The sequence below is a fragment of the Triturus cristatus genome, chromosome 5_2, assembly GCF_964204655.1.
Source record: "Triturus cristatus chromosome 5_2, aTriCri1.1, whole genome shotgun sequence".
Lineage (NCBI taxonomy): Eukaryota > Metazoa > Chordata > Amphibia > Caudata > Salamandridae > Triturus > Triturus cristatus.
This window is the reverse complement of record NC_140588.1, coordinates 330,414,628-330,442,197: the sequence shown is the minus strand read 5'-3', so window position 1 is coordinate 330,442,197 and position 27,570 is coordinate 330,414,628. Positions and strand designations below refer to the sequence as shown.

General features: G+C 46.9%; 1 protein-coding gene across 2 annotated transcripts in view; it reads left to right on the top strand.

Annotated features, from left to right (window-relative positions):
* NUP153 (nucleoporin 153) overlaps positions 1-27,570 on the top strand; it is a 608,884-nt gene that overhangs the window by 428,598 nt on the left and 152,716 nt on the right. For both annotated transcript variants that reach the window (XM_085607084.1, XM_085607083.1), the window contains exon 11: positions 7,599-7,710. In XM_085607084.1, coding sequence (XP_085463210.1) covers positions 7,599-7,710 — 112 coding nt within the window. The remainder of the gene's footprint in view (positions 1-7,598; positions 7,711-27,570) is intronic.

Sequence of the window (27,570 nt, the reverse complement as noted above, 5' to 3'; positions counted from 1 at the left end):
AGACTCCCATGATTAGAGGCTCTACTCAAAACCTACCTCTAATCCCTGGCAGCAGCCCGGAACTTCGAACCCAGCACACTCTGCACCAACCAAGCCTGGCCAGTGCCGGAGTGAACAAAGACCACGAGGACGACCCCACTGCGACTGTGACCCCGAGTCCGGCACCCAAGGACCTCCCTCGACACTCCTGAAGAAGCCTGCAGCCTCAGAACAAGGTGCCCCCCCTATCGCGATTAACAGAGGGTAAGATTTCCCGACACCAAAAGGCACCCCTGCACGGGGTGCCCCGCAACCCCCTGTGCCCAATCCCGGGCTACCTACCTATCCTCCAACTACCCAACTTACCTCTCGAAGTGGTGGTGGCACCTGAAGAATCCTCGTCCCCGATCTTGCAGTCTTTTTCTAAACCAGAGATTTCCCATTGAAATCAATTGAGCGCCCGAAGGCTCAAAAGCACCCTGCACCCAGCCGCCCTAATGGCCCTGGCAGTGAAACCTCTACACCTACCTACTTCCCCACTTGCCCTGAGTAAGTGACCAGGAGCCCAGCTCCCACAGCCGCGTGGCTTACCAGTCAGCAGCCACCAACCAAGGCCTCCCTATCCCTCATAGGATAACATTGGGCCTAACTCTCTCTGCACCCGGCCGCCCTAGAGTTGCTGAGAGTGAACCAACTGTACCTACCTAACCCTGGGGGACCCCTGAGTCTATGCCCAGAACCACACTTCTGCCAGTCGAGTACTTACCTTTAAACCGATAACTCTATTTTCCTCATAGGGAAACATTGTCTGGACTTTTCAAATCTTAAAATATTCACCAAAAATCAGCCGAGTAACAAACGAAATTACTCACCTGCTCTTAGGTGAGCTCCCAGTGCTGGATCTTGGTGCCCAGCACTGACTCTGAAAAATACTTACAACTGTACTTGCCCATAACCCAATTTTCTTCCATAGTAAATCATTGACTGTTTTTTTGTGAAATTTCTTCTAAGTGTCAATTTCTGCAATCTTTAAGTATTCTTTAAAAATCGTATAATATCTGAAAACGTAATTACTTGTTTTGGATAAAGGTCCCAGTACTGAGTCTAGGCACCCAATACTGGATTACAAAAGTAACGAGAACATACTGTACCTGCAACTTGAATTTTCTTCCATAGGGAATCATTGACTGTTTTCTGATCCAGTCCTGGAATTCCAAAAGTAATCCTAAAAGTAATCTGTTGCAAATAACTTGAAATTTCCATTGAGCTCAATGCATTGTTGTGTTTAAAATAGTTGCCTATTGCAACCACTTGTAACTGTTTACAAAAGTCAATTGCATATTGCAAAAGTATTTATATAAAACATCTCATTCTGAGAAAGTATATTTTAAATCCAATTGTTGGTTCTAAAATAAAACAAGCATATATTTTTTTTATATATAAACCATTGGCCTAGAGTTCAGTTATTGAGTGTGTGGAACTATTTGCTGACTGAGTGTGTACAACAAATGCTTTACACTGTCCTCTGATACTGCCTTACTGCTCGACCAGGCTACCACTTTGGAGAGTAAGGTTATATCTAACTTTAGCCTCTGTCAAACCCTTGGGGACTGTGGACTCTGTACACCCTGTACCTATTAAAGAACAATATATACAGAGCCACTTTCTCACATACGCCTTTCCTCCCCTGTCTCTGATCCCAAAGGTGGTATCCAAACTCATCTGATCCAACATGTCGATATTGGTAGCTCCGGACTGGCCTCGTCAGTGGTGGTACCCAGACCTGTTACAGTTGTCGGTGTTCCCCCACAGGAGACTACCTTACAGATCAGACCTGCTGACCAAGATGGACGGGAAGATTTTACATCCCAACCTTCCCTCGCTGAACTTGGCAGCATGGCTCCTGAGGTCCTGCAATATGGACATTTGAATTTACCGCAGGACTGTATGCGCATACTAAAAGAGGCAAAGAGCGCTTCCACAAGGGCTTAATACTCTTTAAGTGGAAAAGATTCTACTTATGGTGCACTCGTAATCATTTTAATCCTACCACAGGGCAGGAGGAGGTAATTCTTCCTTACCTCCTGTACTTGGCCAAATCAGGTTTAAAGTATTCCTCGAATAGGGTACACTTAGTGGCCATTACAGCCTACAGAAAGCCTCCAAACCAGCCTTCCTTTTTTCAACTACAGGTGGTCAAGGATTTCCTACAGGGGTTGATGAAAGTGTTTCCCCCTGTTCGGCCTCCTTCTCCTCCTTGGGAGTTGAATCTAGTCCTCTCTAGATTGATGGGTCCTCCTTTTGAGCCCATCCATAAAGCCACATTGCAGCATTTGACATGGAAGACCGCTTTCTTAGTCGCGATAACATCAGCACGCAGAGTAAGTGAAATCCAAGCGCTGTCTGCCAAAGAGCCATATACTATCTTTCACCACAAAAGGGTAGTGTTAAGGACTCACCCTGCTTTTCTTCCAAAACTTGTATCCGATTTTCATGTTAACCAGTCAATCTCCCTACCGTCCTTTTTTCCCAATCCCGCAACTCGTGTGGAGAGATAGCTCCACTCCTTAGACCTTAAGAGTGCTCAAGTTCTATTTGGAGGGAACGAAAGGCATAAGAAAATCAGATCAATTGTTTCTAAATTATGGTTCCATGCGGACAGGCTTTCCAGCTTCCAAAAGGTCCATTTCGAGATGGATAGTGTCCTGTATAAAATTGGCTTACCAGTTAGCGAATAAACCCCTATTGTCGCCTAAAGCACACTCCACTAGGGGGAAAGCGGCTACAATAGCTTTCTTGCATGGTGTTCCAATGGCAGAGATTTGCAAGGCAGCAACCTGGAGATCGGTACACACGTTCACAAGGCATTATTGTCTTGAATCCGATTCCAGAACGGATACTCAAGTAGGCCAAGCCTTCTTGAGGAATCTATTCAGATAATAAAATATCTGGGTTTTTCAAGTTTAGTTATTTGAGCTTGAATAATTATTTTTTCCTTTGCCCGCAGGTGGAAGAGGTGAAGCTCGCTATTCTATTCTAGTGCTTATGACTATTGATGAGTATTCCCTGGAAAAGAAGGATTAGTTACTTACCTGTAATCCTAGTTCTCTTCCAGGGGTATCCTCATCAGTCATAAGCAACCCTCCCGCCTCCCCGGGCAAAGGAACCTTGTTTTTAAGGAATTGTCAACTTTGTGTCATGGCTTTTAAGTCACCGCAAAGAACTGACCTAAATGTCACCCCTGAGGCATGATGGGAAGCTGGGGGACATGGCTGCCTTAAAGGCACGGTGCCAGTTTATTTCTATGTTGCTATGAGTTAGCTTTTCAGCCTTTCTGGCCTGTGAGCTGTCAATACTTTCAGTCCTATCTGAGAGATTGTGCTAAGCATTAAAACAGTTTTCAAACATGCTTTGCTGTTAGTTTTTCCCTGGTTTTTAATGTATTGTTTGATATACAGGGGAGTCCTTACAGCATTATTCAGCTCTAGTTATGAAAGGTTGCATTTGCTTTTTTATTATATGTATAAATGTTTATATATGATTGTGTTTCCGGGGTCCCGCGCATGGGCGGGAATATTCTAGTGCTTATGACTTTGATGTGGATACCCCTGGAAGAGAAGTAGGATTACAGGTAAGTAACTAATCCTTCTTAGTTGCCATTACTTCACTCAGATGTGTTAGTGAGCTCCAGGCTTTAACCTTAGAAAAAACATTCTTCTAAATATATAGAGGCAAACTGGTTCTTCTTACTAATTCTAAATTCCTACCTAAAGTAGTCTTAGTTGCATATCAGTCACCTATTGAGCACCCAGTTTTTTCTCCTAACCCGGATTCAGTAGCGGCAAGAGCGCTTTATAGTCTAGACATAAAAACTTTCCAGAACACCAGCCAACTCTTTGTAGCCTTTTCTACACCTCATACAGGCAACCCAATATCCAAATCAGCATAGCCAGTTAAATATAAACAAACTTGCTACATTAAGGCCAAAAGAACTCTACCAGTTACTCTCAGAGCACACTCCACTCGTAAAAATGGAGCTACTATGGCTTTTTTAGGAAATATTCCGATAGCTCCCATTTGTAAAGCAGCAACATGGTCTACCCTACACACATTTACCAAACGTGTGGATAATTTAGAACGCCAACAAGCCAATGTAGGTCATGCAGTGTTGCGTACCCTTTTCCAAACAACTGCAACTCCCACAGGCTAGCCACTGCTTCTAAGGAGGGACTGCTTAAGTCTATGCAGAGCATGTGTATATAAAGCCACACATTCCATCGGTTTGTTACTTGCCCTTTAGGCATCTATTTGTGGCATGTAGTGCTGTAGATTTGCATGCGTCCTCCCCTGTGGCTGTTGTAGTTACATTTCATCCCTATAAGATGTATTCACATTTAGCGTGGACATCTTTGTACTTGCGCATTCTCTACACTCGTATCTCATTAACCTGCAGAAAAACGATGTAGCGAGAGTCTGTTTCCACGTGCATTATCACCAAGAGGAGTCGCCCAATCTCGTGACTCAAAAGATTTCTTCTGAGAGAAACACTTGCACAACTCCAGAACGAACACTAGATGGCAGAAGTATGCAGAGCATGTGAATCTACAGCACTACAGGCCACAAACAGATCTTACAGGGTAAGTAACATAATCCTTTAATACGATAAAAATAAATGAATACACTAGGTGATGCCATTTCCACACATAGTTTGTGCTCTATATAGGTTTAGCATTAAAACTGTATGTGCAAATGTAATGGTCATTTCACTTAAGAATTTGTTATCTGTAATGGCAGTGTGCTTCCACGAACCTCTGTGCTGCTCTTTGCTACGCCTAGCCACTCCTAGCCAACATGCTGTACATGTCTGAAATACATTGGCAAAACCATTAGCTCTTGCATTGGGGAGACCTATTGGCTTTGCCAATGGTTGGTTGTTTTATCTATGTCCTGGCAAGGCCTTAATGTTGAACATTATTAACGCTGTTTGCTGAATCTGCCATTCTTCTTTAGATCACCTTTTGTGATGTAGTTTCTTAAAGGTTTAACACAGGTATTCCATCCTAAACTGTTTGTGATCCCACTCTGCCTTTGTTTATTGCCTCACTCACCTCTTGAGAAAAGGCTCCTTCAGCTGGACACCCAAAGGACTAATATGTTCTACATTGAATGTGCCAAGGACCATCAATCTGGACGATAAACTTTTTTGTGGGATTCTCTGGTGCGAAATATGAGGGCTGTGCAGAATAGGACCCTGTTGAGATGGATAGTAATCTGCATTAGGATCTGTCACAGACTGGCCAAGAAGCCACCTCTGGAAGGTCTGGGAGCCCATTCAACCAACGCTAATGATGCTACTACTGAATTGACAGAATGCCTGACGTTGGCATATGCTAGTCAGTGCACATGTTCTCGAAGCACCACTGCTTTGATGGCCAGGTCTGGTGCAAAGGTAATTTTGACTCTTGGTCCTGCAAGATATTTTGGTCGGAGCCCACTCTAAAGACCCTCCATCTTGGCAAGGCACTGCTTTATCTATTTTAAGGTGAGGAATCTGGGTTTAGAAGTATACATTAGAAGAACAATTTTTATTAACTTCGCTAACACTTTTTGGTGGATAGTGTAGCCACAGATTTCACTGCCCTCTCACCTCCCTGTTCTGTAGACTGGCCTTTTCTAACTTATACAAAAATCCCAATTTAATATTAAACTGTAAATAATTTGTTATACTGCACCTTACGGGATTTCAACCTCTGCCATCACTGAAAACCACACATGGCTTCCTTTCAAAACACAATTGTTAAGGGGAGGCAGCTGAAGGTGACGTCCACTGATATGACTGCAGCGTTTGATTCTGTAAATCGTTCAAAGCTGTGGTCATACCTTCTTTTATGTGGAATGGATGAAGCACTGGTGCACTTTTTAGCGTACTTGCACAGGAACATGAAGGCTCGAGTCAGACTCCACATTCATGGGGAGGTCTCTGAGTCTTTCGGGGAGTAAGACAGGGGTGTGTCTTCGCCCTGCTTTTAGTTGATATATTAATAATCTCCACCCCAGCCTAACTCCTATTACTCCGGATTTCCCAAAAGTCAAAGGCTATCTCCTTCCCTCTTGTATGGGGTGATGCTGTGTTGATGGCTCGCATTCCAAGATACTTCCACCTCCTAGTACATGGATTTGTGGACTTAGTGGGTAACTTGGACATGCATACAAATTATGCGAACTCTTATATCCTCTCCTGCAGTCCCAGCAAATGTCAGTCGTCTAAGCTTGCCATTGGTGAGACTAAATTAAAACGTACCAGCACTTTTCCTTACTTAAGACTTACTTTCGATACTACAGGTTCATGGTCTACCCACTGCGATCTAAAATGATTAAGACTATTGCCACACTTTATAGTCTAGCCCAACCTAGGGTGGGGCAGCTCTTGTACCCCTGCTGCAGATATACAAGATATGGTGTGTCCCTATAGTGACATATGGCACAGAGATCTGGGGACTTTCTAAATGGGACTCCTTCCAGAACAAAGAAATAGTTTCTGTGGGAAAGTCTCAGCGGTCCTCCTTTTTATCATCCCATTTTATATGGCACAATGAACTGGACCTTTCATATATAGAAGATTTTATTAAAGCACGTTCTTACTTTCACTTATTAAAAGACGTCATATTAATGATTTTAAGGTAGCCTTTAACATGTTATATCAAATTTCTGATGAAGAGGGAGTTCACGTAGGCACTTTTAATTTAAATGGCAGTGCAAGCCCATAGCTCTAAGAATACCGATTAATTGATTATGCTGCTAAGAGTTATTGCTCTGAAGACAGACTTTTTGAAAGATTGTTTTTATGCATTGCATATTACTATGTATTCAATTGTTTTTATTGTATGTCTGTGCTTTTATGGATACTTTGTGTACCCGAATAAAGGTACTGAACACGGATTCCTTATGGACTTTCAAGATACTGGCTATACATGGTTTCTGGTCACGTCGTTCGATGGTAGTGTGCTAGTAATAGGGAGCATTCACACTGGGAGTAACTGAGTCACCATTAAGTTATCTGTCTGAATAGAGAATATTTGAAACCCCTGATTGATTTATTTATTTTAAAAAGATTTTGAAATGAGGGTGATAAGAGGTAGTGCAGCGCATGATTAAATTTTCTTTCTGGATTACACTAGAGGCTGTTAATAATGCTGTGCTTCAATCATATGGTACAGCTTCTGGTTGCTGCCAATTAGTTGATTTGAGCCGCTGCAAAGTAAGGATTTCAAAACAAACCTGAAATGATGGATAGTATCATGTCTGTAAGAAATCTCAGATCTTTTCTTTTGAAAGTCTAAGCAGGTGTGTAAATATTGACTGAGCAGTCAATTAGCTGTATCAGTGAGGATTTTCTCTCCACAGCAAAGGAGTGTTGAACATACCTGGCCTTTCTGGACGATAGAACAGACCAGAATTTTTTCACTGGCTGTAAATTGATAGCAGAAACTAATAAAGCCAACCTGCAAAGCCTACTTAAGCATTAACACTTTAACAACAAATGAGATTCCAAGGTTGAATTCACACAATATGCTGTTTTTAACTTTTCTCCTAAATGTGCTATTTCTTTTTACTTGCAGTTTTTCTTATCCAAAATCCAGCACTCCTGCAGCAAATGGACTTTCTTCAGGTGGTGGCAAGATGAGACGAGAAAGAGGTGCACATTATACCAAATGTGTACAAGATGGAGAGGTAAGATTATGCATGTTGGAAGGTGATGTCTGCAGAGCCCTTTCTAGGGGTTCATTGTCTGCTGTTTATAAATGCCAGGTACATAACAAAATCACTGATTTTAATAGGGATGCTGCAAGATGCCATTGATGCCCTCTGATATTCACAGAAATATTGGTGGAATTGTGATATTTCTTCACATCATAATTGTCATGTAATGAATCACTTTACAATCTACAGATTAATATTCTTTCATTTTTACAGTATTGGTTCATATGAATTCAGGTGTGATTCTTTACATTGAATCTCTTAAGTTGCTGCAATAAAAAAAACACAATCTTGATATTTGTAATATATTTCTGAAACAATTTGTGACTTTACCAGAAACTAATATTGTTTGACTAATAGGACAGAGGAGCCTCTTTAGATTGTGTGCTGTCAGGTTAATTTATTTGATATTTTCTGTGTTCTTGTCAGTAGTGGGTCTATACCTTTTTAAAGCTGAGATACAAATCTTTGAGACTATCTGTGAGAAAGTGCCATCTTTCTTGCATGGTATGCCCCCACTTTTTGCTAAATTGCTGAATGTACTTTGACTGAGTGTGCCCTGGACTCCTGCCAATCAGGTGCCCAGGGCCTAAGTTCTTTCCTTAAAACACACAAACTCCAAATTGGCAAACCCTGGCCACATGTCAGCCCCTGGTAAATGGTACCCTAGGTACCCAGGGCCTTGTGACCAGGGAAGGCCCCCAAGGGCTGCAGCACTCATTGTGCCACCCTTAGAAGCCCTGTACCCTTACACACACACACTGCCTTTGCAGGCTGAGTGTCTGGGTGCAGGACAAAATGAAGTCGACATGGCACACATCTCTGTGTGCCATGCCCATTACCTACACTGCCAAGGCATATGTCAGCCACCCCTCTGGCTGGGTGCCTTATGCCCATGATGTGGGCACAGGAGCAGGAGCCCTGTGCCCCTACAGTACCCAGGTCCATTCCCGGGCACTGTAAGTGCAGTGCTGCCATTTAAGAGTACATGGTGCTGAGAGCTCGTCAAACACGAGCTCCACAGCACCATAATGGCAACACTGAAGACTGGGAAGTTTGGTATCAAACTTCTCAGCACATTAAACCCACACTGATGCCAGTGTGGGATTTAATGTACCAAGCACCCCAGAGGGCATCTTAGAGATGCCCCCTTACAACTAACCTACAATCCACGTCTGCTCTGAGGCTGCCCAGGCTGCCACACAGCAGACACGTTGCTGGACCCCTGGGTGGAAGAGCCCCTGCTCTCCTGTGCCTGCACCAATGCACATCCTGGGTGAGGTGATAAATCTCCTCCCCCAGGATGAGCAAAGAGAAGCTTCAAAGGCCTGCCGCCTCTAAAAGTTTCCCCAGGCCACTGCAACCCCCCACTCAGGCGGGAAGCTTGGCCGGAAACCCCATACAAGGACAGGGGATGTGCCAGCATGCCCACCCCACCCCTCAGGTGGGGGAGGCGAGGTGAAGCACATCTCCGGGCTCTTGCCATCTTGAAGATGGGAGGCCCTACCCTATCAGGATTAGGCTACTGCCCCCCTCCCACAGGAGAGAGGCAGGATAGGGGGTGTACCCACCCCAGGACAAGGACCCATTGGTCCCTGGCCTTCACATACCTGTAACGCCCCTAAATCTAGTATTTAGGGGCACCCTGAACCTTCCTTCCCCAGATTCCGAAACTACAAGAAGAGCGAGAAGAAACGAAGACCTGCCCTGCAGCTGCGAAGGAGAGGGAGACACCAACTGCTTTGGCCCCAGCCCTACCGGCCTGTCGACCTCGAACCTGCTCCTGCTCCAAACCCGGCATCTCTTGTGGCCAGCCAAGCCTGGCCGGTGCCGGAGTGAACTAAACCCACGAGGACGACCCCACGGCGACTGTGACCCCGAGTCCGGCACCCAAGGACCCCCCTCAACAATCCAGGAGAAGCCTGCAGCCTCAGAACAGAGTGCCACCCCAACCACGATCAACAGAGGGTAAGATTTCCCGACACCAAAAGGCACCCCTGCACCCGGCGCCCCACGGCCCTCTGTGTCCAATCCCGGGGTACCTACCTATCCTCCAACTACCCAACTTACCTCTCGAAGTGGTGGTGGCACCTGAAGAGTCCTCGTCCCCGAGCCTGCAGTCTTTTTCCAACCGGAGATTTCCCATAGAAATCAATTGAGCGCCTGACTGCTCAAAAGCACCCTGCACCCAGCTGCCCGAGTGGCCCTGGCAGTGAAAACTCTACTCTAACCTACTTCCCCACTTGCCCTGAGTAAGTGACCAGGAGCCCAGCTCCCACAGCCGCGTGGCTTGCCAGACAGCAGCCACCATCCCTCATAGGATAACATTGGGCCTAACTCTCTCTGCACCCAGCCGTCCTGAAACCGCTGAGGGTGAACTAACTGTACCTACCTGACACTGGGGGACCCCTGAGTCTATGCCCAGAACTTCAACTCTGCCAGTCGAGTACTTACCCTTAAACCGCTAACTTCATTTTCCTCATAGGGTAACATTGACTGGCTTTTTCTTGAAAATTCTTCTAAGTGTGGACTTTTCAAAACTCAAAATAATCACCAAAAATCAGCCGAGTGACAAAAGAATTTACTCACCTACTCTTAGGTGAGCTCCCAGTGCTGGATCTTGGTGCCCAGCACTGACTCTGAAAAGTACCCACAACTATACTTACCTTTAACTCATTTTTCTTCTATAGGAAACCATTGACTGTTTTTCTGTGAAATTTCTCTTAAGTGTTGATTTCTGCAATTTCTAAATATTCCTCAAAAATCGTATAACATCTGAAAACGTAATTACTTACCTGTTTTGGATAAAGGTCCCAGTACTGAGTCTAGGCACCCAATACTGGATTACAAAAGTAACGATAACCTACTGTACCTGTAACCTACATTTTCTTCCATAGGGAATCATTGATTGTTTTGCTCTGAAATATTTTCGACGTGCTAACTTTTAAAATAGCTAAATATTAGTTAAAAATCATCACAGTACCAAAGTCGACTTTCAACAGCTGATTCTGAGAACTGACCCAGGACTGGATCTAGGATCCAGGCCTGGAATTACAAAAGTAATCTAAGAAGTAATCTGTTGCATATAATGTGAATGTATCATTGAGCTCAATGTATTGTGTTTAGAAATAGAGTTGCTTACTGCAACTACTTGTAACTGTTTACTAAAAAGTCTATTGCATATACAAAAGTATTTTTATGAAACATCTCCTGTCGAGAAAGTATATTTTAATTCCAAGTGTTGGTTCTAAAATAAAACCAGCATATATTTTTTTTATATACAAACCATTGGCCTAGAGCAGTGGTTCCCAAACTTTTGACTCCTGAGGACCCCACTGAGTCACCCCTGGAACTCGGGGACCCCCAAGCAATTTGTATGATTTAAATTTTAAACGTTAAAACAGTAATTCGAAAAAAATAAACACGTGTGCACACAAAACAAATACTCGAAATACTAAGGATTTAAGGCGCATATTTACAAACCCCTACCACCATGGAAACATCACTTTTTGTAACGTTCGCTTGTCGATAGGGGCTTCACCTTATTTACAAGGCAGCGGTAAGCCACTTAATATGGCTTAACGCTGCCTTGTAAATAAGGCCACCTTTCGCGCAATGCTTAGCGTGAAAGGGGTGGGTAGTGGGTTTTGCAGTGGGCATTCCACCGCAAAACCCATTGATTTTGATGCTGCCCCCTATTCACAGGGGCAGCGTAAATAGGAGGCAGCGCCAAAATTAACACCAGGGAAAACCAGGTCTTAACTTGGCGAAACGAGGAGGAATGCATTATTTCTCCTCATTTTTGATTTTTCCATGTGTGCTGCCTTGTGCAGCACACATGGAAAAAGCAAAACACTTTGGATTGTTTATGTTCAGGAAAGTGACCCTTCCTGCACATAAACGATCATAAAAAAATGGCATTTTGTAACTTCCATGTGTGCTGCATTAAGCAGCACACACACAAGTGACAAAACCCCATTTCAAGATTGTTTATGTGCAGGAAGGGGGGACCTTCCTTTACATAAACAATCTTCCCCTGCACACAGACACCCTTGCAACCCTGTGTTGCAAGGGTGCCTGCGTTGGCGCTACACTGCTAAGTGTAGCACCAGCACAGGGCAAAATGTAGGGTTGCATTCTTGTAAATATGGTGCAGCCCTGCGTTTCTGAAGTGGCGGCGCGTGTCAAGCCACAGAGGCTAACGACACACTCCATCACTTCTTTTGTAAATATCACCCTTAGTATTTTATATTGAAAGTGTTAGACCTGCCAGCCCTTTGGGTGGTCCCTCCTCATCATTATTTATTTTGTCCCACTTTTGCCTCAAACCCTGTTTGAATTTTTCCTTTTTGGGAACCACCAGACTTTTTAGTGTTGCTGCAGATTCAGGGAGCCATTTTATCTACCCCTGAAACTTCTGTCTGAGGGCCTGGAGCACTAAATGGTGGCCACCTGTGACATCACCAGCACCCACTGGAACCTACTAGCACCTTCCAGAACATTCCAGAACCCTGTGACAGTTGGAGGCGGTTTAGAATGTTGGGAAGCTAAGACAGAGAGTTGGCAGTTGGAGCTGGCAGTTGGCACCTGACTGGTGAAGAGAGAGCAGCAGAAACTTGAAGGAGGAAGGAGTGAGGCAGCAGGGGTGGAAACTTGTGCCTGGAGTGGGGTCCATAAACCCACCCTTGATACTAGTCCCTACTGACTGAGCCCAGCCTGGAGCCCTGTGTGGGAAGAAGCAAGAAAAACCATCTTAAGGACCTGGACAGCAGGAACAGGCCTTAGAATCCAAGAACAGCAAGATCCTGACCTGGATACTGGTTTCCCTGGAGTCCGACGTCGAGAAGCTAGAGACCCGGAGCCCGAGGTGGAGAAGCGGCGCTGACTGAAAAAGCAGACGTCGTACCCGGAGCCGCCGGAGGTCGAGAGAGGGCGCCGACGGAGGTCGTGAGGAGTACCAGAGGTCGAGGAGGAAGTCACCCGAGGTCGAGTGAGCGGCGTCGACGGGGGAGTGAAGTCCGCCCTCCGGAGTCGCCGGAGACCGAGGTGAAGCGTGCCGGAGGTCGGGAGTGGAGATCGCACTCCGGAGTCGCCGGAACCTGAGGAGAGGAGCCCCGGAGGTCGGGAGTGAGGTCGCACTCCGGAGTCGCCGGAACCTGAGGAGAGGAGCACCGGAGGTCGGGAGTGGGGATCGCACTCCGGAGCCGCCGGAAGTCGACATCGAGCCAAGGCCGGCCGACGTCATCGAACCTGAGGTCGCCATCGGACCGGAGCCGCCCGAAGTCGACATCGAGCCAAGACTGCCCGACGTCATCGAATCGAAGGTCGAGATCGAGCCGAGGCCGCCGACATCGATCCGGAACCGCCTACCGGCGTCGTCAAGAACTGACATTGTGTCGAGGCCGCCGACATCGAACCGGAACCGCCTCACGGCGTCGACACGACTCCCGCGGCGTCGGAGCTTCAGAAAAAGGGCAGTAAGTGGAATAGAGGGCGCCTAAGGCCCTGTGGAATCCTGAGAGACTACCCTAGGGGCTAGAGAGGTGCTGGAACCAGCTTGATTGTGCCAGGGGTGAGCTGAGACTAATTCGGAGGGGTTGTGTAGAGTGAGAGAGCCAGGTCTTTAGTATCCACCCCTTGATCTACCTCAGTTTAGGCCTCAGCCTTGTCCAAGCCAGGGAGTAGACACCCTCAAGCCATCCATCTAACCACAAGCTGTGACTGGGCCAAATCAGCCCATAGAAATCTAAATGTGATCTGATTCTATGAGTGTCACTGTCAGCTTTTAATTATTTATTGAGAGCACTGTATTTATTGTATTTAATCTATTTATTGCTTCACTGTATTTATTGTTCCACAGTATTTATTGTCGCACAATATTTATTGGCTTGCAGTATTTATTGCCTCATAATATTTAATTGCCTGTATGTGATGCACTTATATTTATGCCTTAATTATTTATGATCTCCCCTATTTATTAAATCATTAAGTCTGTATTTATTTGACGTACCCTTCCACAGAAAAAGCCTTGTATATGGTGATTGTGTTATTATTTATTTAATCAGCAACTAAGAGAAAAAGAAGATAAACAGAGATATTTTCATAATTTTTACGGTGTAGAGTCGTTTTTGGAACGGATGCACGCATGGTTATTGTATGGGTATGACGTATGCTTAGCACGGTGCCTGATTCCTGACCACTCGAGCCAAGCTACCACTGTGTATGTCTGGAGAGACCCCGTTACCACCAACCCTTCCGGTGTGGGAGTGGGGTATTTCCAACAGAAAGAATTTGCAAAAAACTAAAATTTTAATGGGAAGGTTGGTGTTGCATCTCTGTGACTAACTTTTAAATGGTTGGTTTTATTTCGCAGTACGAGGCTCCTACTCCTGCCAGGGCCAGACTGGAAACCCAAAGCAGCCCTGGCAAATGTTTTCAGACCAGTCCCCATACGGTGCACACCAAGTGCATTGAGTGTGCCTGGCCACTACAAAGGGGGCTTTGGGAGGCTCTCCCCCCAAAGAAATTTAGGAAACAATGGTGCAGTCTACAACACATTTATCACTTTACATCACACACATATAGAGACAATTAATCATAAGTGTAAATCAGTGTATAGAAAATATTTACATAAGGCAAAGGGGACTACAAGGTGTAGGATTCACATGTCATTTATACTGGTAGGCATTTTTAAAGAGTGCTTGGTCTGGAGAAGCACAAAAATCTCGGGATTCAAAACATAAGACAGTGGTTAGCATTGACTTTAACAATAAAAATGTATTTCCACCCTAATAAACCTTTTTAGCAGCATCAGGATAATGGAAGACAGGGAAAAAACATAAGTTACTAACTTGTACCATGCAGTTTGCAAGCAGCTCTTTGACAGTTTATAGGTCACTGTGCTAGATTACGGTTGTCACTGCACAGTAACAAAATAATCTTTGTGACAAAAGCAGTAACCCACTCGCCTATGCACATAAAATACTGTTATTTAAAATGCACAGTACACGTTCTTTGCAATAGGCATATTAACCCTCTGTGCTACATTAGATAACTCAAAGCTGCCACAGGACAAAACTCTCATCTCTCTCCAGCAAGTACATTATTTACTGGTGTTATCTTGGCACTTTTATTGTTGCTAGAAAACTGCTAATTATACAAGTGCAGTGCTTTTTTTTGAACTGCTGCCTGCGGACCCCCTGGGAAAGTGTCAGGGACCCCTGGGGGTCCCCGGACCACAGTTTGGGAAACACTGGCCTAGAGAGTTCAGTTATTGAGTGTGTGGAACTATTTGCTGACTGAGTGTGTACAACAAATGCTTTACACTGTCCTCTGATACTGCCTTACTGCTCGACCAGGCTACCACTTTGGAGAGTAAGGTTATATCTAACTTTAACCTCTGTTAAACCCTTGGGGTCTGTGGACTCTGTACACCCTGTACCTATTAAGGAACAGTATATACAGAGCCACTTTCTCACATTGGTGGATCAGCAGTGGAATACAAACTTGCATTTGTTGGACTACTTGGTTACCATCTGACCACACGACAGAACTCTTAAAAATTGCCTTTAGAATTCTGATTGGTCTTTCCAAAATTACTAAAAGTCTTGCTAGGGCCTTGCTTAAGTCCCATTAGAATTTTAGAAAAATAAAATTCACTATAGTCAGGGTAGAGGGTTAGAACTGTCAGGTTAGAATGTCTCAAACAAACCCAGCTATTAGTGATAATAATAACATGGACCTGGTGAAGGAGCTCGACCTCACACCTTACTTACACTTGTCTTTCAAGGAATTGAGGTCCTTATGCAAACTTAAAAATTTACAAATGGGCCTGCATCCAACCAAACTAGGGCTCCAGGAGCTCTTGGCTGAGTATGCTAAGGACCACCCATCTGAACATGGTGATGGCCAGTCAGATGAGGAAAGGGAAGCAGAGGAGGTTGACAACAACCCCCCCCCCCCATGCTATTCCCTAGGGAGGAGAGGGCAACCATACCCTCCAATCCAAGGATTAGCATCTGAGCACCTAGAGACTACACAGGTGGCTCTGGTCCCAGAGAGAACACTGGGGGACCCCCCCAGTGAAGAGGACAGCCTTATGAGGCTGGCCAAAAGATTAGAGCTAGAGTCCGGGCTCCTTGCTCTAGAAAAAGAAAGGAGAGAGATGGGTTTAGCACCCATCAATTGTGGCAGCAATAATAAAAATAAGGATAGGGAGGAAACTTCTGACCTTAAAATCCCCAAAGGGATTGTCCCTAAATTTGAGGAAGGTGATGATATCACCAAATGGTTCACAGCCTTTGAGAGGGCTTGTGCTATTAGAAAAGTAAAGAAACCTCTCTGGGGGGCACTCCTGTGGGAACTGTTCTCTGGTAACTGCAGACACATGCTTCTGACCCTTTTTGGGCCAGAGGCAGGATCCTATGACCTCATGAAGAAAGCCCTGATTGAGGGATTTGGATTCACCTCTGAGGAGTATAGAATTAGATTCAGGGGGGCTCACAAAACCCAGACCCAGTCCTGGATTGATTTTGTAGATATCTCAGTGAAGACACTGGATGGTTGGTTAGCTGGACATGGTGTGCAGGATTTTACTGGATTGTACAATTTATTCATGAAGGAACATATTTTGAGTAACTGCACAAATGAAAAGTTGCATCAGCATTTGGTAGACCTAGGTCTAATTTCTCCCCAAGAGTTGGGAAAGAAGGCAGACCACTGGGTCAAGACTAGGGTGACAAAGACAACCACTGGGCGTGACCAAAAGAAAGTGGTCCCAAAACCTCCCCAGGGGAAAGGTGGTGAGAATCCCCAAGATAAAAAGTCTGAGTCTTCCAAAGGGCCCTAAAAACCTGTTCAGGTGGGTGGGACCCAAACTACTCCCTATGTGCCCCAACCATATAGGGGGAAGAACTTTGATCCCTTAAAGGCCTGGTGTAATACCTGCAAGAAGCAAATACACTTGACTGTAGCTTGCCCCCATAACAAAGCCCCTAAGGCACCCAGTGCAGCTACTCCTGGGGCAGCAAGCATACAAATGGGATCAGAGGTGTACCATGAGCAAATCTGGGAACACACTGAAGCAAGTCTAGTCTCCTTGGGAGAAGTGGAGTTTGCCACTGTAGCTGTGTGGCCACCCAACTTAAAGAAATACTTACAGTACCCCTGGGTGAATGGAACTAGGGTAGAAGCTCTGAGGGATACAGGTGCCAGTGTCACTGGTTTCCCCTGAGCAATACTTGATTGGGAAGTCTTACCCAGTCACCAACGCTGACAGTGTCACCACTAGTCATCCCATGGCCATGGTAACATTAGGCTGGGGGGGGGGGGGGGGGGACATGTTGCTGGCCTGAAACAGGTAGTGGTCTCTCCAAAGTTGCCGGCTGCCTGTCTGCTTGGAAATGATCTGGAAACCTCAGCCCATGCAGCCATGCTGGGCATCCCTGAATTGGTGTGTGTGCAAACCAGAGCACAGAGCAAGAGGAAGGGTGAAAAAGTAGGTCTGGAGCCTGGAATAATGGCCCAGCCAACCAAGAGAAAAGGAAAGAAGACTGGGGAACCAGCTTCTACACAGCAAACCATTCAGGACCCCTCTCCCCAGGGAGAGGATGTGGATACCCCTGAGGGAACTGAGTCCATGGAGCTTGACCCTTACCAGGTTGAACTCTTGGGCCCAGGGGGACCCTCTAGGGAAGAGCTGTGCCAGGGTCAGCGAGACTGTCCCACTCTTGAAAGCCTGAGGCAGCATGCGGTTTCAGAAGCAAGGGGAGATGTCAGTGGTACCCACAGAGCTTATTGGGAAGAGGGATTAGTGTATGCTGAGGCAAGAAACCCCACTCCTGGAGCCACCAGGAGGGTGGTAGTGCCACAGAAGTACAGGGAGTTCCTCCTAACTTTGACTCATGACATCCCCCTAGCTGGACATCTGGGGCAATCCAAAACTTGGGAAAGGCTAGTGAGTCACTTCTACTGGCCCCAGATGCACCAAAAGGTGAAGGAGTTTGTCCGCTCCTGTGTCACCTGTCAGGCCAGTGGCAAGACAGGTGGCCACCCAAAGGCCCCCCTCATCCCACTACCAGTGGTGGGGGTCCCCTTTGAAAGGGTAGAAGTGGACATTGTGGGTCCACTTGAGCCACCCACAGCCTCAGGGAACAGTCATTCTAGTGGTAGTGGATCATGCCACTAGGTACCCTGAAGCAATTCCCCTTAGGACTACTACAGCTCCTGCAGTAGCCAAGGCCCTCCTGGGTGTCTTCACCAGGGTGGGTTTTTCTAAGGAGGTGGTTTCAGACAGAGGTTCCAACTTCATGTCTGCTTACCTAACACACATGTGGAAGGAGTGTGGGGTGCAGTATAAGTTTACTACCCCCTACCACCCACAAACCAATGGCCTTGTTGAGAGATTCAACAAGACATTGAAAGGTATGATCATGGGGCTCCCTGAAAAACTCAAAAGGAGGTGGGATGTCCTGTTACCATGCCTGTTTTTCGCTTACAGAGAAGTGCCACAGAAGGGAGTAGGTTTCTCACCCTTTGAACTTCTGTTTGGTCATCCTGTAAGGGGACCACTTTGTCTTGTAAAAGAGGGCTGGGAGAGGCCTCTTCAAGAACCCAAATAAGACATAGTGGACTATGTGCTTGGCCTAAGGTCCAGAATGGCTGAGTACATGGAAAAAGCATCCAAGAACCTTGAGGCCAGCCAGGAGCTCCAGAAGCACTGGTATGACCAAAAAGCTGCACTGGTTGAATTTCAACCTGGGCAACAGGTGTGGGTTTTGGAGCCAGTGGCACCAAGGGCTCTCCAAGATAAATGGAGTGGCCCTTACCCTATCCTAGAAAGAGAGTGAGGTCACCTATCTAGTTGACCTGGGCACTAGCAGGACACCCAAGAGGGTCATCCATGTGAACCGCCTCAAGCTCTACAATGACAGGGCTGACATCACCATGCTGATGGTGACTGATAAGGAGCAGGAAGCAGAGAGTGAACCTCTCCCTGACATCCTCTCCTACAGCCCACAAGATGGGTCAGTAGATGGTGTGATCTTTTCAGACACCCTCTCTGCCCAACAGCAAACTGACTGCAAGCAAGTCTTGCAGCAGTATGCTAGCCTTTTCTCCCTGACCCCTGGTCTGACAAACTGGTGTACCCATGATGTGGACACTGGTGACAATTCACCTGTCAAAAACAAAATATATCGACAGTCAGACCAAGTCAAGGAGAGCATCAAAGCTGAGGTCAGCAAGATGCTGGAGTTAGGGGTCATTGAACCCTCTGAGAGCCCCTGGGCCAGCCCAGTGGTTCTAGTCCCCAAACCTCATCAACAGGGTGAAAAGAGAGAGATGAGGTTCTGTGTGGACTATAGAGGGCTCAACTCTGTCACTAAGACAGATGCTCACCCTATCCCAAGAGCAGATGAACTGATAGATAAATTAGGGGCTGCCCAATTCCTCAGTACCTTTGACTTAACTGCAGGGTACTGGCAGATTGGCATGGCCCCAGGAGCAAAAGAAAAGACAGCATTCTCCACCCCTGATGGACATTATCAGTTTACTGTGATGCTCTTTGGGTTAAAGAATGCCCCTGCTACTTTCCAGAGGCTGGTGAACCATGTCCTGGCTGGGCTGGAGTCCTTTAGTGCAGTTTATCTTGATGATATTGCTGTCTTTAGCTCCACCTTGGAAAAGTTTTAGAGGCTCTGCACAATGCAGGCCTCACTATCAAGGCATCCAAATGCCAGATAGGGCAGGGCACTGTGGTGTACTTGGGCCACCTTGTAGGTGGAGGCCAGGTACAGCCCTTACAACCTAAGATCCAGGCCATCATGGACTGGATAGCTCCAACAACCCAGACCCAAGTCAGGGCATTCCTTGGCTTGACTGGATACTACAGGAGGTTTGTGAAGGGGTATGGATCCATTGTGACCCCCCCTCACAGAACTCGCCTCCAAGAAAATGCCCAAGAAAGTGAACTGGACAGTTAGTTGCCAAAAGGCTTTTGACACCCTGAAAGAAGCAATGTGCTCAGCACCAATTCTAAAAGCTCCAGATTATGCCAAGCAGTTCATAGTGCAGACTGATGCCTCTGAGCTAGGGATAGGAGCGGTCCTATCCCAGACCAATGATGGAGGCCAAGACCAACCTGTTGCTTTTATAAGCAGGAGGCTACTCCCCAGAGAGCAGCGTTGGAGTGCCATTGAGAGGGAGGCCTTTGCTGTGGTTTGGTCCCTGAAGAAGTTGAGGCCATACCTGTTTGGTACTCACTTCCTGGTTCAAACTGACCACAGACCTCTCAGATGGCTAATGCAGATGAAAGGGGAAAATCCAAAGTTAAGGTGGTCCATCTCCCTACAGGGAATGGACTTTGAAGTGGAACATAGACCAGGGACTGCCCATGCCAATGCAGATGGACTTTCCAGGGTCTTCCACTTAGACAATGAAGACTCCATAGGACAAGGTTAGTCTCATCACCTTTTGTTTGGGGGGGGTTGTGTGAGAAAGTGCCATCTTTCTTGCATGGTATGCCCCCACTTTTTGCTAAATTGCTGAATGTACTTTGACTGAGTGTACCCTGGACTCCTGCCAATCAGGTGCCCAGGGCCTATGTTCCTTCCTTAAAACACACAAACTACAAATTAGCAAACCCTGGCCACATGTCAGCCCCTGGTAAATGGTACCCAGGGCCTTGTGACCAGGGAAGGCCTCTAAGGGCTGCAGCACTCATTGTGCCACCCTTAGAGGCCCTGTACCCTTACACACACACACTGCCTTTGCAGGCTGAGTGTCTGGGTGCAGGACAAAATGAAGAGTCGACATGGCACACATCTCTGTGCGCCATGCCCATTACCTACACTGCCAAGGCATATGTCAGCCACCCCTCTGGCTGGGTGCCTTATGCCCATGGTGTGGGCACAGGAGCAGGAGCCCTGTGCCCCTACAGTACCCAGGTCCATTCCCGGGCACTTAAGGGGTCCCTGATACGGCAGCGCGTCAGTCAGTCGTTTCTTCACCTCCTGAGGCGACAAGCCGGGAGGCTCTCTTTGCACTCTTGCCTTGATAAACTTTTAAAAACTTTAATTTTGTGTTACCTGTTTTAACAGGATTTTAACCTTGTGCCTTGCTTGAATACTTTGCAGCAGCATTGTGCTTTGTGCTTGGCGCTCGCATTCCCCACTGAGCCCTCATTGTAGCCCGTCCTACCTTGGAAGGTGCTTCATTGCTCCCGCGACCAGTCGCTCTCGGGCGGCTCTCAGCTGAGCATCGACGCTGAGAGCTCGCTCCCGGAGAGGCGACACAGGTTTTGGCGGCCATTTTGGGGGTATTGGAGCGCGCGGACGCGCTCTAGTCTTCTACTTAAGGGGATGATGTCCCCTCCGCGCAGCGGACGCGCATTGCGGACGGGCCGGACTCAGGCCGGAGTCATGCCCGTCTGCGCTCGTCAGCGCGAAGGAGGCGCTAGGGGCTAGGGATGCTGCCCGGCGTTCTTGCTCCTCATCCTGTACCCGAAGATACTCAAAAAACTTTCTCACCTCGCTTAGACCTCCTATGTTAAAATGTCATCACAAGTACACTCCTGCACACTTGAGTCGTGATGTGCATTGTATATGTCTGAAACAGTCAGCGCCAGCCATTAAGACTCAAGACACTAACACTCGCTTGAAATCAGGGATACAAGAGCCCACATCCTCTTCGAAAGATTCAGGCTACCTTATTAATGCCCGTTCCCTGGTTAAAAACAATATAGCCTTTAGAGACTTCGTATCCCAAAGAAAAACGTGGGGTTCGGACTCAGCTGGCCCTGATCCACTTAATGCTCTCCCTGACGGCTATACTATGTTAAGACAGGACAGAGAGGGTCGAAAAGGGGGCGGAATTGGCATTATATATAAGATTGCCTTTACCTGCCGTACTGAGTCTCTTCCCTCTCCTCATAACACTTTTCAGGCTATGTTTTTCTCTCTCAGCTCTTCTCCCTCAGAAAATTTCTCAGGGATTCTTATCTATAGACCCCCAGGCCCCAGATCCTCGTTCTGTTCTGACCTCCTGGAAGTTATAGAGCCTTTTCTTAACAGGCCCTCCCTTACTATTCTTGGGGATTTTAATTTCCACCTGGAAAATGGTAATTCCAGTGATACATCATCTCTTGTGGATCCATTGGCCTCATTTAATCTACTCCAAAAAGTCTCTTCCCCTACTCACATTGCTGGTCACACATTGGATGGGGTGTTTACGAATGATTCTAGGTTAGAGGTGGGTCCTATTCTTCCTCTCTCCTGGACTGATCATTATGCAGTCTCCATGAAGTTCTCTTACCGTACCCCCCATGCTCTTAGAAAAGACACTAACTGCTGGATGCAGAAGAGAAATTTCCGGAGCCTGACTGACGAATCCCTGGGCCCCTTTATTGCTAACTTTGAGTCCTCTCCCTCACAGGATATCGATTCATCAGCACGCGAACTTGCAAACACCATCGCAAAGGCAGTGGACTCCCTGGCCCCCCTTAAATCAGTGTACTGTGCTAGGAAACTCCCTACGGCCCCCTGGTATTCTGATTCCCTTAGAACTCAGAGGCAGGCATGTAGGAGGCAAGAAAGGCTTTGGAGATCCCAGCCCGATGCCGAAGGCCGGACCATACACAAAGCTTCTTAAAATCTATAAAGCGGCGGTGCTGGATGAAAAACAATCCTATTTCTCCAACCTTACCGCCTCTTACCTCCCCCGGAGACTTGTTTAAAACGTTGGACACCTTATCTCTCATTCATCATCCTGACCCCATAGTCCCTTCACAAGAACTCTGTGACCAAATCTCTTCGTTTTTTCATACTAAAATTTTAAATATTCACACAGCCCTCCTGGCAGACAATCTTACACGGCCTTTCCCCTTGGTTTTGGGTAATACTGTTCCCCCTGCGGAAACCTATTCCAGTTTTCCTCTTCTTACAGCCCAGGACTTAGAGAGACTTTTGGACTCCCTCAAGTCAGGTTCACCTCTTGACCCCTGCCCGCTTAAAATCTTAAAAACTTGTAAGGCTACCTTAATGCCCCCCATGCTGGCAATCATGAATAGGGCCATATCCAGTGGGACTTTTCCTTCCTCCTGGAAAACTGCCATTGTAAAGCCCCTTCTGAAGAAGACCACCTTGGATCCTGAGGCCTTAAAAAACTTTCGCCCCATTTCTCTGCTTCCTGCCCCGGCCAAGATGTTGGAGGCCCACCTGAATTTCCATCTTAGCTCCTTTCTGGATAAAACCTGCCAGCTTGATCCTTCTCAGCATGGTTTCAGAAGGGAGCACAGCACTGAGTCAGCCCTTACGGTGGTGGTTAACAACATCCGTGCCAAGGTCGATAGGGGTCAGACTACGTTGCTGATACTGCTCGACCTCACCGCGGCTTTTGACACCCTGTCTCCCTCCATCTTGGCCTCCCGTCTCAGTGACATGGGTGTGGAAGGTCTGGCCCTCAGTCTGCTTACATCCTTCCTCAGTAACAGGGAGCAAAGGGTAAAATTGGGTGACTTCCTCTCCATTGCTAAGCCTTTGCATTGTGGGGTCCCACAGGGCTCTTCCCTGAGCCCGACTCTTTTCAACGTTTATGTGGCCCCACTTGCTAGGCTTGTTAGATCTTTTGGTTTGGAAGTACTCTCGTACGCCGATGACACCCAAATTATGGTTTCCCTGTCTCAACCCATTGGATCTACAGCCCTTAATTTTAGGAACTGCATGGAGGTCGTGGCAGGCTGGATGACAGCTAGTTTCCTAAAGTTGAATGGGGAAAAAACGGACATTCTGGTATTCGGGAGTAATAACAAGGTGTGGTCAGCCGACTGGTGGCCATCCACTCTGGGATCCTGCCCCCAGCCCTCCCTGGCTGCCCGTAATCTGGGTGTCCTATTTGACACCTCTCTTACCTTTGACAAACAGGTAAATAGGACGGTTTCCACCTGCTGTGGGGTTCTGAGGGTGTTAAGAAAGCTCACCCATTACCTCACGCCCGATGTCCGCAAACTAGTCTCGGTTGCTCTTTTATCTTCGCGCCTGGACTACTGTAATGCCCTCTACCTCGGGATGAACAACAATCTGGTCCACCGGTTGCAAGTGGTTCAGAACGCGGCAGCAAGGTTCGTTGTTAATGCCCCTAGGCGTTCCTCGGGAACTACGATCAGGAAACATCTCCACTGGCTACCGGTGTATGCCAGGATAAAATTCAAAACCCTGATCCTTGTTCATCGGGCCATGCATGGCGCAGGGGCCGAGGGCATCAGGTCTCTCTTGTCCTACTACACCCCAGGCAGGGCTCTGCGATCCACAAGTCTAAAGTTGTTAACCGTCCCCCGGGTTGTGAAGGCAAGGTGGGGAGGCAGGGCCTTTTTCGCCCTTGCCCCCAGACTTTGGAATGAGCTTCCCCTTGACCTGAGGAATCAGGAATCTCCTATTTTGTTTCGTCGAGCACTTAAAACTCTGCTCTTTTCTGAGGCCTATCCCTAATGTTTCTTTCCTGCTACTTGACTGTCTTTACATCTTCTGCGCCTTGACGCCCCTGGGCAAAGTAGCGCAATATAAATCCCTCATCAATCAATCAATCAGTGCTGCCATTTAAGAGTACATGGTGCCGAGAGCTCGTCAAACACGAGCTCCACAGCACCATAATGGCAACACTGAAGACTGGGAAGTTTGGTATCAAACTTCTCAGCACATTAAACCCACACGGATGCCAGTGTGGGATTTAATGTACCAAGCACCCCAGAGGGCATCTTAGAGATGCCCCCTTACAACTAACCTACAATCTACGTCTGCTCTGAGGCTGCCCAGGCTGCCACACAGCAGACACGTTGTTGGACCCCTGGGTGGGAGAGCCCCTGCTCTCCCTGGCCTGCAACAATGCACATCCTGGGTGAGGTGATAAATCTCCTCCCCCAGGATAAGCAAAGGGAAGCTTCAAAGGCCTGCCGCCTCTAGGAGTTTCCCCAGGCCACTGCAACCCCCCACTCTGGCGGGAAGCTTGGCCGGAAACCCCGTACAAGGACAGGGGATGTGCCAGCCTGCCCACCCCACCCCTCAGGTGGGAGAGGCGAGGTGAAGCACATCTCCGGGCTCTCGCCATCTTGAAGATGGGAGGCCCTACCCTATCAGGATTGGGCTACTGCCCCCCTCCCACAGGAGAAAGGCAGGATAGGGGGTGTACCCACCCCAGGACAAGGACCCATTGGTCCCTGGCCTTCACCTACCTGTAACGCCCCTAAAGCTAGTATTTAGGGGCACCCTGAACCTGCCTTCCCCAGATTCAAAACTACAAAGAGCTAGAAGAAAGACGACCTGCCCTGCAGCTGCTAAAAAGAGGAAGACACCAACTGCTTTGGCCCCAGCCCTACCGGCCTGTCGATGCTTGAACCTGCTCCTGCTCCAACCCGGCATCTCTTGTGGCCAGCAACCTCACAAACCCCGGAGGACCTGGCTACCTTTTGGCTCTAAGCCCCTGGGACTCCCATGAGTAGAGGCTCTACTCAAAACCTACCTCTAATCCCTGGCAGCAGCCCGGAACCACGAACCCAGCACACTCTGCACCAGCCAAGCCTGGCCAGTGCCAGAGTGAACAAAGACCCCGAGGACGACCCTACGGCGACTGTGACCCTGAGTCTGGCACTCAAGGACCTCCCTCGACACTCCTGAAGAAGCCTGCAGCCTCAGAACAAGGTGCCCCCCCTATCGCGATTAACAGAGGGTAAGATTTCCCGACACCAAAAGGCAGCCCTGCACGCGGCGCCCCGCGGCCCCCTGTGCCCAATCCCGGGGTACCTACCTATCCTCCAACTACCCAACTTACCTCTCAGAGTGGTGTGGCACCTGAAGAATCCTCGTCCCCGAGCTTGCAGTCTTTTTCTGAACCGGAGATTTCCCATTGAAATCAATTGAGCGCCCGAAAGCTCAAAAGCACCCTGCACCCAGCCGCCCGAGTGGCCCTGGCAGTGCAACGTCTACACCTATCTACTTCCCCATTTGCCCTGAGTAAGTGACCAGGAGCCCAGCTCCCACAGCCGCGTGGCTTGCCAGTCAGGAGCCACCAACCAAGCCCCCCCATCCCTCATAGGATAACATTGGCCCTAACTCTCTCTGCACGCGGCCGCCCTAGAGTCGCTGAGGGTGAACCAACTGTACCTACCTGACCCCGGGGGACCCCTGAGTGTATGCCCAGAACCTCAACTCTGCCAGTCGAGTACTTACCCTTAAACCGCTAACTTTGTTTTCCTCATAGGGTAACATTGACTGGCTTTTTCCTGAAATTTCTTCTAAGTGTGGACTTTTCAAATCTTAAAATATTCACCAAAAATCAGCCGAGTAACGAAAACGAAATTACTCACCTGCTCTTAGGTGAGCTCCCAGTGCTGGATCTTGGTGCCCAGCACTGACTCTGAAAAATACTTACAACTGTACTTACCCGTAACCTTATTTTCTTCCATAGGAAATCATTGACTGTTTTTCTGTGAAATTTCTTGTGTGTCAATTTCTGCAATCCTTAAATATTCTTCAAAAATTGTATAATATCTGAAAACGTAATTTTGGATAAAGGTCCCAGTACTGAGTCTAGGCACCCAGTACTGGATTACACAAGTAACGAGAACATACTGTACCTGCAACTTGAATTTTCTTCCATAGGGAATCATTGACGGTTTTCTTTCAAATATTTTCTAAGTGTCAACTTTTAAAATGGCTAAATATTGTTTAAAAATTATTACAGTAATTAAGTCGACTCATCACTTGATTCTGAGTACTGACCCAGGACTGAATCTAGGATCCAGTCCTGGAATTCCAAAAGTAATCTAAAAAGTAATCTGTTGCAAATAACTTGAATTTTCCATTGAGCTCAATGCATTGTGTTTAAACTCGAGTTGCCTATTGCAACCACTTGTAACTGTTTACAAAAGTCAACATCTCATTCTGAGAAAGTATATTTTAAATCCAAGTGTTGGTTCTAAAATAAAACAAGCATATATTTTTTTTTATATATAAACCATTGGCCTAGAGTTCAGTTATTGAGTGTGTGAGACCATTTGCTGACTGAGTGTGTACAACAAATGCTTTACACTGTCCTCTTATACTGCCTTAGTGCTCGACCAAGCTACCACTTTATAGAGTAAGGTTATATCTAACTTTAGCCTCTGTCAAACCCTGGGGGACTGTGGACTCTGTACACCCTGTACCTATTAAGGAACAGTATATACAGAGCCAATTTCTCACAGATTATGCTTACAATAATAATCGATTTATACAGATTCATATATTTTAGCCTCAATCTTTGCTTTGCCCGGAATGGAATAAAAAATCTCCAAATACAAATCAGTGCTTGCACAGTGAAGACCAACTCTACCCAAAGACTTCCTTAAATACTGTCCCTTTGTATGGTTGTCTAATCAGAGAATAATGAATTAGGGATGGTTCTGATTTGTGGAGGCTGCTGAATGTGTATTACCAGACATCTTTAATTCAGTCTCGGAATATCACAACAAAACAAGGTTGACAATGTGGACTACCTAATATCTTTGTGATTTCCATATTCCCAGATAGCGGCCTTACTTCAAACCTAAGCAATCTTACAGATTTCTCAGGGAGATTTCTCATGGGGACAAATAAGTTGAAATATTAGATGACTAAATTTTTCATTGGTATGGCTTTATAGTTGGTGATCAGATTAGCAGGCCAGTAAAGTGAGTGATCGAACCCCAACACTACTTATGACACACCTGACCGGACGTTTATCGGAAATGATGCTCATTATTAATGCAGCCCAGGCCAGTTATTCACCTGCTGACTGTGGATATATTATAACATAAATTTATTGTGC